Source organism: Talpa europaea (assembly GCF_964194135.1).
Source record: "Talpa europaea genome assembly, chromosome: 3".
NCBI classification, from domain to species: Eukaryota; Metazoa; Chordata; class Mammalia; order Eulipotyphla; family Talpidae; genus Talpa; species Talpa europaea.
In genome coordinates, this window is record NC_140069.1 from 132,601,366 (window position 1) to 132,618,392 (window position 17,027).

The 17,027-nt window shown below is 42.6% G+C and overlaps 1 protein-coding gene across 3 annotated transcripts in view; it reads right to left on the bottom strand.

The window, feature by feature from the left end:
* The window catches only part of GRM8 (glutamate metabotropic receptor 8), a gene marked incomplete at both ends in the record, with an annotated part of 709,974 nt that overhangs the window by 558,959 nt on the left and 133,988 nt on the right, over positions 1–17,027 (bottom strand). For all 3 annotated transcript variants that reach the window (XM_084229777.1, XM_084229778.1, XM_084229776.1), the window contains one exon: positions 9,850–10,066. In XM_084229777.1, coding sequence (XP_084085903.1) covers positions 9,850–10,066 — 217 coding nt within the window. The remainder of the gene's footprint in view (positions 1–9,849; positions 10,067–17,027) is intronic.

Here is a 17,027-nt window from a genome sequence, read left to right on the forward strand (position 1 = left end):
GTAAAGACGACAAACTTGGCTGGAAATCCAACAAGTGTAGGAATTAGGTCTGACTCATCAGCCCTGTCCATAACCTCCTAGAACAAGGTCCCAACACTCAGATATTTGTTAACAAAATGTCACATCAGCTCACAGGAGTAGTTCCATCTAACACAGGAGTGCCTCTGTCACATCAAGCCACACTTTGAAGGGGGACACAGAGATAGCCTTGCACAGTCTCAAGCACAAAAGGCTAGCAGTGCACTCTGCACATCCCATTTTCCCTTAATAGCCCATTATGTGCGTGCCAGGCGTGATACACGATGCAAATGTGACCCCAGAGCTGCACGGCCCTGAGTACCAGCCCCAGAAGTGCATCTGAGAGACTACGAGAGGCATTTTTGTTTCGTTCACAGCTACAACTGCCAGAAGATATGTTTAAATCATTACTTAAAATTCCTTTCCCAACCAAATCTCTTCCCAGAACTGTTAACAAAAAACAAAATGTGCTGAGTTGAGTTTCCTTTTCTCTCCTTTGCTCTGCTTCCCCTCGTGGGGTCCCCAAGGAATCATGATGTGGCTCTGGCCAGGTAACAGTGAAGGAAGAACAGAAAGAAGCCCAGTATCTGTCAAACATGCAGATGTTAGAGAATAAAGACTGTGCAGCACAGCTTTGCCAAGGGACATAACCCTTGAGGCAATTGGCACCTAGTTCAAGAAACTGTTCATCTTTTAGTCTTCTGATTGTACTACTTTTGAGCTATTTATTTTCAAGGCAACCATAATTATTGCTCAGCTGATAAGTTATAAAGTAAACTGGGAAAACGCACTCCTAATTCTTAGCCCAACCCTTTCAGGGCCTACAAACACAACAGAAATGGATTCAGACATTGCTTCATTTCTACAGAAGGGTGTTTTCACATTATGCTCTTCAATCAACACAGTAAAATACAGATTGCACCTTAAAGCTCTCAATGAGTGCTGGAGTTTCCAAACAGAATGGCTTTAATGAGGAAATGACTTTGGAAAGGGAAGTAAAAGAATATCATTGGGGGGAGGGGAGACATAGACCAGCACCTTCCTGACATGATTTGGGATTTCAGTGGTGAGGTGTGCAGATCAGCTGGCCAGGACAGGGGACAACAACTGGCTAACCCAGTTACAGAAGCTGACCCCACAGGAGAAACTGGCTCATCTGAAGACCCAAACCCATCTGAAGGGCCAGGACAAATGTTAGTTCTATTCAGACAGGACTCCATAAATCAGGACTGACTGTGATCTAGCCGTTATGGACCAGCTTTGCCCCCCGCCCCCATTCACCTGGTGAAGCCCTAACTGCCAGTACTTCAGAATATTACTTTCACTGAAAATATAATTAATTAAGTCATCACATATGTGATTACTTAGGCTGTGATGGGTCATACTCAGTGAGGTCATCCAGCATAACTGGTACCCTTATGGGGTTATTTGGACACAGACATACAATGTCCTGTGAGGATGAAGACCAGGGTCAGTGCTTCTACATACAAGGACACCAGAGACTGCCAGCACAGCACTAGGAGCTTGGGGACAGGCTTGGAACAGATTCTCCTTCATAGCCCTCAAAGCAAACTAACCCCATGAAGACACTGAGCTAGGACCACTGGCCTCCAGAATCATGAGACAATAGATTTATGTTGCTTCAGCCGCCCAGTTTGCTGTGCTGTTATGGCAGTCCTGGGAAACAGATACAGTTGAAAATGAGAGTTTGGTAGCAAGGGAAGAAAATAATTTTAAAAAACTCAAAACAGGGCCTCCCTGGTGGCGCAGCAGTTGAGCTCTGGGTTGCAAAGTTGCCCGCAGCCTCTGCAGTGCTGGTTCAATCCCCAGACGCCAGGTGAGGGTCCCAAATGGCGCGCAGACCTCTCCTGTCTTGCCCGCTGCTCCCCTCAGCAATGTACTTCATCAGTCTGCCTGTTCTGCTCCCTGCTCTGGCTCTGGTGAATTCTCTCACCCTCCCTCATTTCTGACTATACCCAGTGCTTGTATAAATAAATAAATAAATCTTTAAAAAAAAAAAAAAAAAACTCAAAACAGGGAGCACACAATTGAGATGTGTCAGTGGATCCATGCCCTTTCTTAGCATCTGCATAGGAATCTCTGTGGGAAAAAATCCAAACCACCAGTTAAGTCAGAACTCATATTAGGACATAGGACTAACAGGACATGAGAAATGTAAAGATGCGGGCCTCCCTGGTGGCGCAAGGGGTTAAGCACCACACTATGAAGCCATGCACAGCCTCTGCAGCAAGGGTTCGATCCCCGGCCGGCAAGAGAGAAACACACATGGTGCAGCAGACCTCTCCTGTCTCACCCACTGCTCCCCTCAGCAGTGTATTTCAGTAGATCCACCTGTTCTGCTCCCCACTCTGTCTCTGGTGAATCCTCTCACCCCCCACATCTCTAGCCTGTACCCCAGCTCTTGCGTGCATAAATAAATCTTAAAAAAAAAAAAGAAATGTAAAGATGCATTATACAGGGTAGGACCCCAACACACATTGGGGAGCCACACATAGACAGGGCTCTGCTCAGTGGTTACATGCAAGGGCAGGCCTCAGCAGCCGTGTGAGAGAACAGGTGAATTTCTCCACCCAAGCAGGTGAAAGAGCGGCCAAGGAGTAGACAGTATGTCATGATCCACACCTGAGAGGCAGGAGCCTAGGATGAAGTCAAGTTCCCAGAGATCCAGAATGCAAGTAAAGGACAAAGACAACACTGTATGTTTAAGGTCGCCTTAAGAGGGGCTCAGGGCTCACCCCAGGGACCACCTCATGCAGGGTCCCTCATGGTAAAACCATTCCAATACCCAGAAACTTGTGGGCTGAGGTTGGGGACAAACTATTGGCCCTGATCCAGACTCAGAAACCAAAACTAAAACTTCCGCCAAGAGCATGGGTGATACTGGGTGAGAGTGATCAGGGAGAATAGGGATCATGCTGGGGGACAAGTCATGCACAGATTATTTATAAGTGGATGCATCTGAGTCATCATCACTAGATCAAGAAATGAGAACTGTCAAAAACTATATACACTTTTCACATATTAAACAGCTCACAAACATGCACAGCATCACCAAGTTGGCATCATATTCTCCATTCAATTCTTTGTGTTGCCTCTTTTTCTCATGAATGTATATTTCTGTTGATGTTATCTAAATTAGTTTCACCAGTAATACCTGATATTAAGTCATACCTTCGAGTTCAAGGAGAGCATTCACAGGTATTATATCATTTGATCTTCACTGAGCAGAGAGTCCCCACTTTACAGACAAGGAAATTAATCCTCAGAGAAGTCTCATCAATGAAGAAGAAAGATTTAAATAGTTCTTAATTCCCAGGTGGGTTCCACTGCAGCAAACTGCCATTGTTTACTAAACACTTAGCTACAGCATTAGAATGTACTGAATGCTGTTTGCTATTTCACATTAACTGCAGTTGTTCTACTTAGCAGTTACTAAGCCCTGAATATTAAGAAAGGCCACTTTGAAATGATGCTGTATTTGATCAGGTTCTGCAGTAATTGTTAAAATCATATACACTTTCTTTGGATCCCTATAAAGCTTCTGTGGGATCACTGCACCTGCCGTTCCAATTTCCTCAGCCCTCCCTTTGAAGTTATTCTTCCCAATTACCTGGTGTTAATATTAATTAAATAGGATTTGCAACTTGAAATGTAGTGTTATCAATGGAACTCAGCTGTAGGAATATAAAGTAAAAATTTCAATTGAATTAAAATGTTTCCTTTCATTCATAATATTTTACAGCATTAATACTTCTGTCAAATTGATTTTTGCCTGCTGGAAGTCATTTTTCCAAAGCAATGAACATCTGAGGAAGAAAGCTGCTCTTTATGTAATCTTTCCTTTCTGTCATTGAAATATTTTGTTTTATCTTGAAGTGAACTCATTTCAGTTAATAGAAACTTGATTCTTGTTTATAAACCAAGGGGGGGGGAGCTTTCTTTTAAAACTGTGCTGAGATAGTTTGAAAACACCATTAGTGAGTCCTTTCCAATTTATATTAGAGGAATGAAAATGTCCCTTATATATGGCTTGACCCTCGCCAAAATCACTATCCAATGTTTTATCCAGTGTCAGTCACTTTATAGACAGAAAACTAATAATTAGTTTATTGCATTAACATTTCAAACAGGGGCCTCCCTGGTGGCTCAGGGGTTAAAGACATAGGCCTATCAAACTAATATCAGCCACTGGTGCATGAGTTCAATCCCTGGCCAGGGAGCTGAACTACATGGCAAAGCAGACATGGCCTGTCTCACCCACTGCTCCCCTCAGCAGTGTATTTTAGTGGATCCGCCTGTTCTGCTCCCCACTCTGTCCCTGGTAATACGCTCACCCACCCATACCTCTGGCTTATGCCCCAGTTCCTGTAAGCATAAATAAATAAAAATACATCTTTTTTAAAAAGATTTATTTTATTTATACAAGAGCCAGGGTACAGGTCAGATGTGCAGGAGGGTGAGAGGTTTCACCAGAGACAGAACGGGGAACAGAACAGGCAGACTGATGAAATACACTGCTGAGGGGAGCAGCGGGCGAGACAGGACAGGTCTGCTCGCCATGGGGGTTGTCTGAGGCTGGCGGGGATCGAACCAGCACTGTAGAGCCTGCTGACAGCTTCACAGCGCTGCGCTCAACCACCTGCGCCACCAGGCAGGCCCAATAAAAATAAATCTTAAAAAAAAAATTTCAAACAGATCGTACCAATCCAACAACCTTTGTGGTCCTTTCCAACTCTAAGATTTTAAGATTCTGAACACATGTCAGACAATAGTCAGAGGCTTCCAGCAAATTAGAAAAAAAGAAGTCACGTATGGTAGAAGATTTGACAGAATCAGGTCTATTCTGCCCCTTGTAATATATGCGATGACCACTGACAGGCCTGTCATCATCAATAAGCCATTCATGAATACGATGACCGATTAGAGGCGGTGTGTTGCCATACTGTGCAAGTCCACAGTGAAAAGACACACTGCTTTCATGAGTTTCTTTAACATCAAAGATAAAGCTTTAGCTTCCATGCCCCTTATAATGATAGTGGCAGCATTAACATTTATTATCCTGTCTTCTTTTTAAAATAATATAATAAGGAGAGAAAGAGAGTGAAAGAACCCATCTAAAGACTCAAGGAAGTCACTTACTTACTGACTCACAAGCTACATCAAAAGCTATTGAGCTTATAATGAAAAAGCCTGAACATATATTATTAACCTTGTTATTATGATAACAATGAAAATAGCCCATGAAGTAATTAAAACAAGGCAGAAATTGAGGGCTATGGTCCTAACAACTGAGTGTGTGCAACGTGGGTGAAAAATAAGTCTTAGCAGCAACTAAACTATTCCCTCCCTCAAACTGAAAGGGAAAGTAAATTAGGTCCAAAACAATCTGAGATGTCTATCACTTCCCAGGTGTCATTGAAAAGAGCAACAAATTAAGGCAGCTGAACAGCCAGGACATTATTGTATACACAGTGGCCACTGGCAAGGTCTTGACTACCCAGAAATCTGGGAGAGTCAGACACTAGGATCTCACCACCTACCCCAAATGGAACCCTCAATTACCCACTAGATCACCCGTCTGAGAGAACAGAATTCTGTGACACTCCAAAGTGAACTTCAGAACTGGTTCTGCCACAGGCTTCCCCATTAACCCCAGTGTAGCTGCCAACTATCCCTCGCCTCTTTAGTGTTATTCTGGCATCCACAGCCTACCTCCCATCTCTGTCACTAGACGATCTCCCTAAGTACACCCTTTCTCACTATTCTTCCCTGTTATGGTTCTTAATTGTGTATCCCAGCCAGAGAAGTTGAAATGCTAACTAACCCCAGGATCTCAGAATGTGACCGTCTGTGGAAATAGGGTTATCAGAGATGCAATTAGTTAACATATGGTCAGATTGGAGAGCTGTATATCCCATATGACTGGCTTCATAAGAAGAAAAGACACAGAGACAGACATGAGAAGGGAGAAGACAGCAATGTGACAACAGAGAATGGAGATGCCTCTGCAGGTTGATGAGCACTGTGGATCACTAGCAAACATTAGAAGCTACAATAGGCAAGCAAGGACTTTCTCCTCCAGTTTTCAGAAGCAGCATGACCCTGTCCACACTTGGATTTCAGATTTCTAGCCTCTAGAACTATAAGGCAAAACCTTTCTGTTGTTCTAAGCCACACAGTGTGTGGTATATTGCTACTGCAGCAACAGGGAACCAACACATCCCCTTTCCAGACACTACGATTCTCTGCACTGCTGTGCCCTCTGGCAAAAGATCTCTTATGAAAATCTGCTGACTACGTGCTTATTTCCCCTCAGTAACTCCTACCATCTCCCATCATGGAAATCTCCTTCAAAGGAGACTAAGGGACTATTTTAGGGCCACAGATCCTAAGAGTTTGATTTAGATCTCAGGGAGGCAAATATTGTATTTCAAAAGGGTCCTAATGGGGAAGGGCACGGAACACAATGACAGTAGGTTCCTCCATTGCTACATAAAGGATAAAATTATCACACTATGAGGTGAAATATTTAACTATGTGTCCTTGTCAGGCTTCCAATTTTGTCTCCCATGCCTCACTATACAAAATACTCTCTAGTCAAGTTGTGCTATTTGCTGATCTCATATATGGTCAAGTTTGTCCTGGGCTGAGACTATATCAGCTAGGATATCTTGTGGCTGTTTGTCTTATCATATCTGATAAGACATCTGATAAGACTCCTGCCCCTCTTTCTCCTGCCCCAACAGTCAAAAGTATCTAGACTAGGAAGAGTCTGTATTCATGTGTGTTCATGTGTGTTCATGACTACCACTCACTCACAAAGCTCATTCTCCAAGATTCCAAAGGATACTTCCCCAAATATCAGAGTTTACTAAAATAAAAAATACTCTAATTGGACGATAGAGTAAATTATTGCTAAACAGATTTTCATTTTACTATCATTCTCTAATGATCTGTGTGAATTAATCAAAGCTAAAACGCAGGAAGCTTCAATTTACACTGAAATTTCTTAACAAATCACATTATTAAAGAGAGAGAAATTCAGAACAGAGTATGACAAAATTTATAACAGTTGGAAAATGTATAAATTTATTAACAGGCAGATACTCCAGAAAATGAATTGATGATTTCCTTCTCAGTCAAGATACTAAGATTTTAAACACACATTACTAACTTGATGACAGAGATGTCATCGGTGTTGTAGTAAGAGGAACAAATGTTACAGAACTAATGAATTTTCATTAGAATCATCAGATCACTTCAGAATGGGTTAAGTTGCTACCATTTGACATTCCCATTAATATCATTGTCATGTAAAAGGTTTAATTTTCAGCTATTTTTGCTCTAGATAAAATCTTTGTCATTAAAATGAGGGATGATTTTGATATTTAATATATTCCATGGCATACTCTAGTGTGGTACTAATTTGGCCTTTTCAGTATTCTGCATATTAAGTGGCAATCCATCCCTCCTCCAGTCCCCCAGATAAGTAAGAACTGAAATGGAGTGGACAGCCAATCAAGTCACAGAATCCTGAATGAACTGACATAGCAGAAATGTGTTGCTCTAATCAGGAGCGTACACAAGGCACTAAAATTATTTTCTCCCATACTAATGAGTTAAGCTAGAAACAACAATTAAAAAAAGTACCATCTGAATCATTTTATATGACAGCATTATCAAAATAAAGCAATATTCCCTAAAAAGTGAAAAGTATTTCTCATTTTACTCAAAAGAATAAAGCTGTGATCTCACTTAACTTTTAGCGAATATATCTTATCAGATTCTGCAACAATTGGAAAATTATGTCCTGTATTGAATTTTTCCCAGTAATCTGTTTCAAGCACACAAAAATGTGTCCAGTAGTTGAAGAATGGACGGGATCACTACAAAAGACTTATTTCAATACCCACTCTATTAGTTTCCTTCTCTTGTTGAATTATCACTCTGGTGAGAACTGAAATCAGCTGTTTAAATAATGCATTAACCTGGTTTCCAGAGCTATTGTTTTCATCTGCATGGGCATTTCCTCTAAAGATAAACTTGGGATTCTTATTCAAGAAGATAATATAATTTTGTCATCATTTAAAGTTCCTTTGAGTGTTTTAAATCATTTGTAGAGCAATAGTGATGTAATTTAAAATTCCAAAGAGCAAAGATTATGTCATCATGGACATTTAGAACAAGTGTGAATGGTTGTCCAATTAAATCAATTAACCCAATCTATTCAACAAGATAAGGCCTTTCCTACATTTTCTGCAACAGCACAAAACCTGAACCAATGTTAAACATACTAAATGTTATGTATAATAAATTTCTATGCCTTATTATGGGCAGAAGAACAGAAAATCTTATTTCAATAACTTTCTAATTATGAATAAGCCCAAATCACTCCTATGATCTTGCCCTGAGTTAAAGCCTCCGAGAAAGAAAATTATCAACATAGCTTCTTATTTCAAGGTTAAGATTACTCAAATCAAACAGTGGGCACTCTTTTTTCACAAAATATTGTTATTACTCTTAAAGAAAAATATTCTTGGTAATTCTTTAAAAGAATTACAGTATTTGCTAAATAATAGTAATATGTCCCCCTTCATCCACAAAGTTTTATGGTTAACTAATCAGCAGTAAGATTTGTGCTTTAAGTACTTGTTTATTTTATTTTGTTTCCAGGTAGTAGAATGGATTTACCACCTGTAAGGTAAGGTAAAAGTATCAGGCTTTTCTGCCTTCACGCCATCAGGATAGATGATGGATCCTTGCGGTCCTGAATGCATGCCTGATGGCGGGCACCTAGAATAGGGTGTGGGCATAGGTAGATGGGATTCACCTGCGCTAAGACTGGGCTTTTAAGGGCGGCGTCACGGGGACGCCAAAAAGAAGCCAAAAGAGAAGCAGAGAAGCAGCAGAACGAACAGAAGAGCAGAGAAGCAGAGAGAACGCCAGAGAGCCTAGATAGAGTGGGGATTTGCTGGAGTCTGGGAGGCTACCAGCCTCCCAGCCCCCCAGTACCCCTGCCTGCCATATGCCTGGTAAACCCCAATAAAAGCCTGCAAAAATCCACTGAGGACTCTGACTCCTCCTTTACCCGGTCTGCTGGATCATAGAAAACCTGCACTGTGGCCATTCCTGGCCCTTACACCACCTCAAAGCGCAAATATTTGTGTTAAAAGGCCTATGGGGATCTGGACAAGCACCTTGAAAATAGCATGGGGGGTGAGGCAAGGAATGCATCAGCATCCTGTACTAACCATGCTTTTACATCCTGTCCTTCATCCCACTGTTAGTTTCAGAGTTTAAGGTAAAAATAAAAATGCAAAAAGTCAAATGTGACAATAAAAATACCTCTTAGTATAGCCTTGGGGGCTACTTCACTATTGTTTTAAATGATAAAGTCTTAATCCCTCTGGCATTGATGTTAAATTCCACTGCTTTTTTTTTTCTTATTTAATGACTTGCTAATGTAAACTTCCATCTAGAACAATCAAATAGTATGTCATTTATTCAAATTTACAATGGCTCTAATGTGCCAGCAAACTCCCTTGTCAAAACAGACAACTTTAAAAAAATGTTCATCTGAGTCAGGAGTTCTATTTCCTAAATTAGTAGCAAAGTGTCACCTTGATAGACCATGAACAACACAACCATTTATAATAAATCCAGATTCCCCCTGGAGTGGACAGCCTGGGTCATGCCTCTGTAGGAGTTCTAATTATTCCATACAGATCTGGAAGTGCTTAGAAATGCTCAGGCTCAGACTTCTGCAGCCTGTCACCTCCAAAGACAATCACCTGGTAACGATATGCTTACCAATCTCCCTCGAGATCTGAGTGAAGGCCTCAACGCCACTCTCTCCATAGTTGCCCTCAGAAGCCAGTGTCGACACATAATTCCACCCCAGCTCCGTCACGATGTCCACCATGGCTTGCGCTTGGTACGAATCAGGTGGGACCACCCGAGAAAAGAAGTCATACCTGGTGTTATCACTTAGCTCTGGGGCTGTGGATGCATAGCTGATTTGAGGTATCTGCAAAGCAAATGACAGATCATTTCAACTCATGAAGAATTGTATAGAATGATGGAATGTCACAAGAGACTAAGTAGCCAAAGCTATACAGGCTGTCCCCTCTATCCTAAAGTAAAGCGTTCCTATTTGGTATTGTTTGGTAGGTTATTTCAGGCACCTGGAAGGGCTCAAAATCATTCCCATATAAATTAACAGCAATGGCATGCCCAGACCCCCAAAATAATCTATTAAAGCATACCAAATACGAATACTCTACTTTCTGATAGCAGGAGAAATCTGCACCAGGAACCCAAAACCAACATATGAATTGATGACCACCGGTGTAGAAAGTATTTTACAATAATCCATGGGCTCACTTTCCTTCAAAGAGCATTTCTAAACAGCAAGAAAGAGCTGAATTTTCCAATTGTTTCTGAAACCAAAGCAAAACATTTGAGCTTTACATTGCCGCTGTTTTTTCACACTGTCTGTGATAAGTTCTAGTGCAGAAATAAAACAGAAATGAAGGTATAGTACATACACAAATCAGCAAAGGTCACCTCTGAAAATGTCTTTGGCTTTAGGACATAGAGATTGCACAATGAGAACAGAGAATTTAAAAGATATTTTTTAACTTGATACCATTTCGGTCTTGAAATTATACTTCTGGTATATTATTTTAAATATAGTTTCCCAAGCCTATTCACTGCTTGTTGATAGATATAATCATTGAGTATCACAAAAATATTTGGGAATAGCCAACCATGTATCTTCTGATGAAAACATCTTTCCAATCCCCACCAAATGAGAAAACAGGAATCCATACCATAATTTCTATAGGGACTATTTTCTAATATAAACAGAATGAATTGTTCGAAAATTCTTAAAATCAGGAATCCTATGTTGTTTCCCCTACACAAATTTAAACTGAGTAGCAAATTAAATCCATGCCATAAATCTCCCCTCTAAATTTTTTTTGAAATGTAATTTTCACTCATATATGTCCAAGTGAGGTCTAGTGAAGAAGTGCTCTGATGGAAGATCAAATGGATGCTAATGAAGTGCAGGGGAAGGACATGTGGGCTAGATGCAGGCACAGAAGACACAGAAAGTCTGGCAAACAGGCAGGAAAGGGCATCTTAGCCACAGAGAACTGCACGTCCAAAGGTACCGAGTCAAGGAAGGGCAGATAACAGGAACTGCAGCATTTCACATGGCAAGAATGTACAATACCAAGGGGGGAATGTCAGAAAACAAAACCGCAGAGCTAGACAGAAACTGGATGATAAAGGGCTAGTCAAGTATGACAAGGAGTGTGAATTTTATCACGAAGGGCATGAGGAAGCACAGAATGATTGTAACCAAGGGAGTGACATAATCAGATTTTTGTTTGAGAAAGATCACATTGGGAGCAATGAGGAGGACAGCAGCCCTGGAATTTCAGGGTGCACCTAGGTAACACCCTCCTGAAGAGTCTGACTCACTATATCCAGAGGTCTAGTCATCTGCATCTTGCTATCCCCTCCAGAAGAATCTCATGCAGAGGGACCCACAACATGCTTCAAGCTACGATGAATTAAAGGGAAGTCATACTAGATGCAGGAAGACCAGTTAGAAATCTATTAAAGAAATCTAAGAAACCAAAATCAGGCAATGGTGGGCCAACAAAAAAATGGAAGCAGTAAGAGTCTCTAAGGGAGGGGGAAATTTGCAGGCGACAAGGAGCTATGAGGAATGACGCAGTTCTACAGCTTTGGTAACTAGGTACATGTCTGCTATTTACCAACACATGGAGGAAAAGAAAGCAATTTGGCAGGCAAAAATAATGCTTTAAATTTTTGATTTGCTTTGTTTGAGTTTCCTGTGAGAGGATTAAAAACAGCAACAACGCAGGCAATGCTATTTGGGAATCTGGAATTTAAGAGTCTTTGGAACTGAAGATGAGGGGTGGTGGGGGCCCAGTGGAGGAGGGGCAAAGCTATTGGAGGGCTTGTGATGAGCCTGTAGAGATGGTGAAAAAAGGGCAATCTGGGAAGGGGATCTAGGCAGCTCCTCATTTCACCACCACTCTCGGATGCCCTGCCCAAACCTGACACAAAGTTCAGAGGTCAGAAATGACTCAAGGGCCTCCCCGGTGGCGCAGCGGTTGAGCACTGGGCTGTGAAGCTGGCCACAGCCTCTGCAGCACCGGTTCATTCCCTGGCAGCCAGGCAAGGGTCCCACATGGCGCACAGACCTCTCCTGCTGCCCGCTGCTCCCCTCAGCAGTGTACTTGGTCGGTCTGCCTGTTCTGTTCCCCGCTCTGGTTCTGGTGAATTCTCTCACCCCCCCACCCATGCTTCTGACTGTACCCCCGTGCTTGTATAAATAAATAAATAAATCTTTAAAAAAAAATGACTCCAGGCTAGAGGAGGTTTTGCTAAGTGAAATAAATGAGAAAAAGAAAGACAAATACTGGATGTGGTCACTTATATGTGGAATATAGAGAAACCAAGCAAAAGGTCAGATAAAACCAAGCTAAGAACTAACTCTAGAAAGCTGATTATAGAACTGAGGCTACCAGAGTGGGGAGGGGAGGGGTGAGGGAAATGACAAAGTGGGGAGGGGGCACAATGGACTATGGTGGTGGTGCATGCTGGGTGTTTTGGTGGTGGGTGTGGCGTGGTAATAACACCTGAAGGGGGAGATCCTATGCTTCTAAACACAAACAACAATGAAAACAAAAACTACCTCAATCAAAAAACAACAAAAAGTAAGTGACACATCGATTGGGACCAATGAATCAATTATATTCAAAAGTTAAATAAAACATAAGTATTAATATTTTTTTAATTTATTTATACATACAAGTACTGGGGTGTAGGCCAGAGGTGTGGGGGTGAGACAATTCAGCAGACTGGGGAGCAGTACAGGCAGATCTACTGAAATACACTGCTGAGGGAGCAGCAGGCAAGGCAGAAGAGGTCTGCTGTGCCATGTGGGTTAGCTCCCTGGTCAGGGTTCAAACTCAGGCCACCATGGCAATATCATGATAGCACTGAGACTTAAACCCTGTGCCACCAGGGAGGCCCAGTATTAATATATTTTTAAATGAATCCAAGTTGCCCTAACTTAGGTTGCTTTGTTGAAAATGCAGTTTTGACATGTACATAAAATTGACTTTTCGCTCCATACAATCCTGTGGCTAATGTCAGTGCTCTGATTCCAAAGAAAATGCAGTTCTATCTTCCCACAAAGGACTGCCCACAGTGGTTTATCCCTCACCCAGCAGCCCCTGGCCAAGTGATTCTCATTCCACATGGAGTTTTTGACTCTTTTCTTGACATCATGGGAAATCCCTCAACACCTAGATAACTTTTCTGGTATCCAAATAATCTTACTCCATATTGGTGACCAGTGAATGGATCCTGAACTCCCCAAGCTATTTAAAAAAAAAAAAAAAAAAAAAAAGCCCCAGTTAACCAGCTAACAGAAGAGCAAAGCATTTGGAGCTGTTCATGGTGCTGCAGGAACTTTATGGGCTATGAACCTGTATTTTATCTAAACTGACTATAAAAATTTAACCTCAAATTCTAGCTGTTCCTGTAGGACTCTGTTACCTTTTTTAACATGTGAAACCATGAAAACCAGCGTGACCTGTTTCCTTCCTGTGCCTTCACTTCCTCTGCCAGATACTCTGGCCCAATCTTGGCAGATTAGGTTTTGTGCCACCATAGTGCATGACTACTCAGCAAGGCTACCTCTCCAAATCTCAAGCCACACCCCAACCTGGGTCTTTTTCACCCTTTCTTGCTTACTTCTAGAGGATCTGGGGATAACTCACGGAGATCTACTGAGAGCAAGGCATGTGCATTTTTATGTTCAACATCCTGACCTTTGCTTTGGAAGGAACTATGTGCCTTAGTGAGTATGTGTGCGTGTGTGTGTGTAGGAGAGGTTGGAAAACATTCTATAGCAAATTCTATAGCATTATACCATTTCCTTGTCCTATCTGGATATATAATAATCCTCCCACTTCCTTACCTACTTAAAGTCCAGCAGTAAAATGCCTTACACAGTCCCACCCTGCCCACAATAATGAGCCACCCCTTTCTAAAAATGAGCACAAAGTGTGAAAATTGAGTGTTTGAAACCAAAACTAATTATCTCAAATTACTACCTTCAGTCAGTCACTTTCGGGGCTGTTTAATTAGCAGTCAGCATCATGTTTAGGATTAATTAAACAGGTGTAAAGGGTATATAAAATAAAAGTGCAGATAGAAAATAGTTGTTTGAATAATTAGGTAAAGGACTTTCTCACAAAGTCTTAAAGAGTTTTCACTTTGCAGACCAACATACAGAAAAGTAACAGAAGAGCATGCTCTATATTTTCATTTATTCCATTTTTTGCTATACTGCAGTCCATAATAACAGATATCAGAGTATACTGATAGTATTCCAGACAACTTTTCATTTTGTCATGAAGTCACATCTCAATTTTATTTTGTTATGGTCAACCGCTATGCATTGGCTCATTAAGCATTTTAATTTCTGTGCCAGCATCCTTAATATTTCCACATTCCTCAAATTAAACTCCTACTGGCATTTAAAACTTGGAATGCTTTTTTTTTTTTCCTATCCCAATGCTAAATGTATCCTAACTAATCCCTTAACCCTAAATAATTCATCTACAATAAACAACAACAATTTAAAAAGATGGTGGTTGGGGAACAGAACGAACTAGAGAGGGGACAAATGGTCCAAGAATAGAAAGTATTAGGCAAAGACCTGCATCAGGTCTTCCTTTGTAAGAAGTAACATCCTTCATAAGCATCTGTAACTTTTCCATCAAATGATAATATCCAAACTACTCTGACTTAAAAACTCTTTTATCAAACTCTGTCCCATCCTCCTTCCCAATCTCAGATCATCCCTGCTGTAGGGTAAGGAAAAAATGTCAGGCTTTTCTGCCCTCCCGCCATCAGGATAGATGATGGATCCTTGCGGTCCTGAATGCATGCCTGATGGCGGGCACCTGGAGTAGGGTGTGGGCATAGATAGATGGGATTCACCTGGGCTGAGACTGCTTTTTAAGGGCGGCGTCACAGGGAAGCCAGAAGAAGCCAAAAGACAAGCCTAGAGAGAAGCAAGAGAAGCAGAAGCTGAGACAAGGCCGGAGAGCCCAGATAGAATGAAGACTTGCTGGGGGCTGGGAGGCCTGCCAGTCTCCTGGCCCCCCAGCAGACTTACCTGCTGTGTACCGGGTAAATCCCAATAAAAAGACCTGCAAAACCACTGAGGACTCTGACTCCTCCTTTACCTGGTCTGCTGGATCAGAAAACCTGCTCAGTGGTCCATTCCTGGCCCTACAATTGGCGTGAGTCGGCAAGATGATCCATGCAGACAGGTATGGAGCCCTCCGGAGACCTGGAGAGACTGGTGGACAAGGTCCAGGAACTACAGGACGAGACCTGACATGAAGGAGATGCCCAAGAGGACCAGCCAACGACCCCCAAGGCAGCAAGAATCGTCGGGTAAGAGAGGACCGCGATGGAAAGGCCTAATGGACTTGGACTAATGAACTTGGACTGACAATCCCGCCAGAAGGCGGAGGACCTTGGCAGGTTATGATTTTTTGGGAATCAAGGCCAGTGGGCCTTGATGGCCAAAAGCAGCCTGTGTATGCCCAGCAGCTAGGCAGAGGAGAAAAGCCAACAGAGAACTAAAAAAGCTGGTGCTGATGCTAAGTTGAGAAGCCCTAAGCGGCTGTTAAGCAGCCTGAGTATGCTGAAGGCCAGTGAGTCTCGTAAAATCACCTGTAGGTGATGCCCTGCTCATTCTTGAGTGAAGGTGAGGAGCTGAGGAACCCGTCCTTGGGGGACGGGTGGAGAACGTGGCTTGGGGTAGAGCCCAAGTCGAATGTAGAGTTTGGATCCCCGACCCATGTGCTTGTGCAGTAGGTTGGCCTGAGTGCAGGGGTCTGCGAGTCGCATTGGTGGCTATGAAGGCCGAGTGTTGGAGCGACTGCAGACAGAAACCCTGAGGGTTGGTGATTACCCCCAACAGAATAGAATCACCAATCCAGAGTGAGTGCATCCTGGGGGTGGATGCTGTGTGTGGCTTGTGGCTGAGATTACAGCCAGAGAAGGCCAGGAAGCCTGACTGCTCCTGGTGTGTTACAGTAGATGCCGTGAGTGGTTCCCCTCCCTCATATAAGCAGTGCCTTTGGCAGCAGATTTGGTGGCTCATCTGCTGGTACCAATAATTGTCTTTTGCCACTAGGTTGGGGCCCTGCCTGGACTTATTTGTGTTCTGTTGTATTTTGTTATATTGTGATGTATTTGCTTTTGTGGGACATGGCTGCATTGTTTGTTTGCTAAGAAAAATGTATATATGTAGATTATATGGCAGAAAACCCTGAGGGGGTAGACTATAGGGTAAGGAAAAAATGTCAGGCTTTTCTGCCCTCCTGCCATCAGGATAGATGATGGATCCTTGCAGTCCTGAATGCATGCCTGATGGCGGGCACCTGGAACAGGCTATGGGCATAGGTAGATGGGATTTACCTGGGCTGAGACTGCTTTTTAAGGGCGGCGTCACGGGGACACCAGAAGAAGCCAAAAGACAAGCCGAGAGAGAAGCAGAAGCTGAGACAAGGCCGGAGAGCCCAGATAGAATGAAGAATTGCTGGGGGCTGGGAGGCCTGCCAGCCTCCCGGCCCCTCAGCACCCTTACCTGCTGTGTACCAGGTAAATCCCAATAAAAAGACCTATAAAACCACTGAGGACTCTGACTCCTCCTTTATCCGGTCTGCTAGATCAGAAAACCTGCGCCATGTCCAGTCCTGCTCTTACACCGGCCATGCCCCAACATCACCTACATCCTGTTCCCAGTGTGGAGAGATTCTGCTCTCCTCCACCTGGTGATCTTATACAAAACTTAATATCCAGCTCAAAGGTCACTTCCCTGGGATGCTTTCACTACCTCTTGCAGGTGTTCTGCT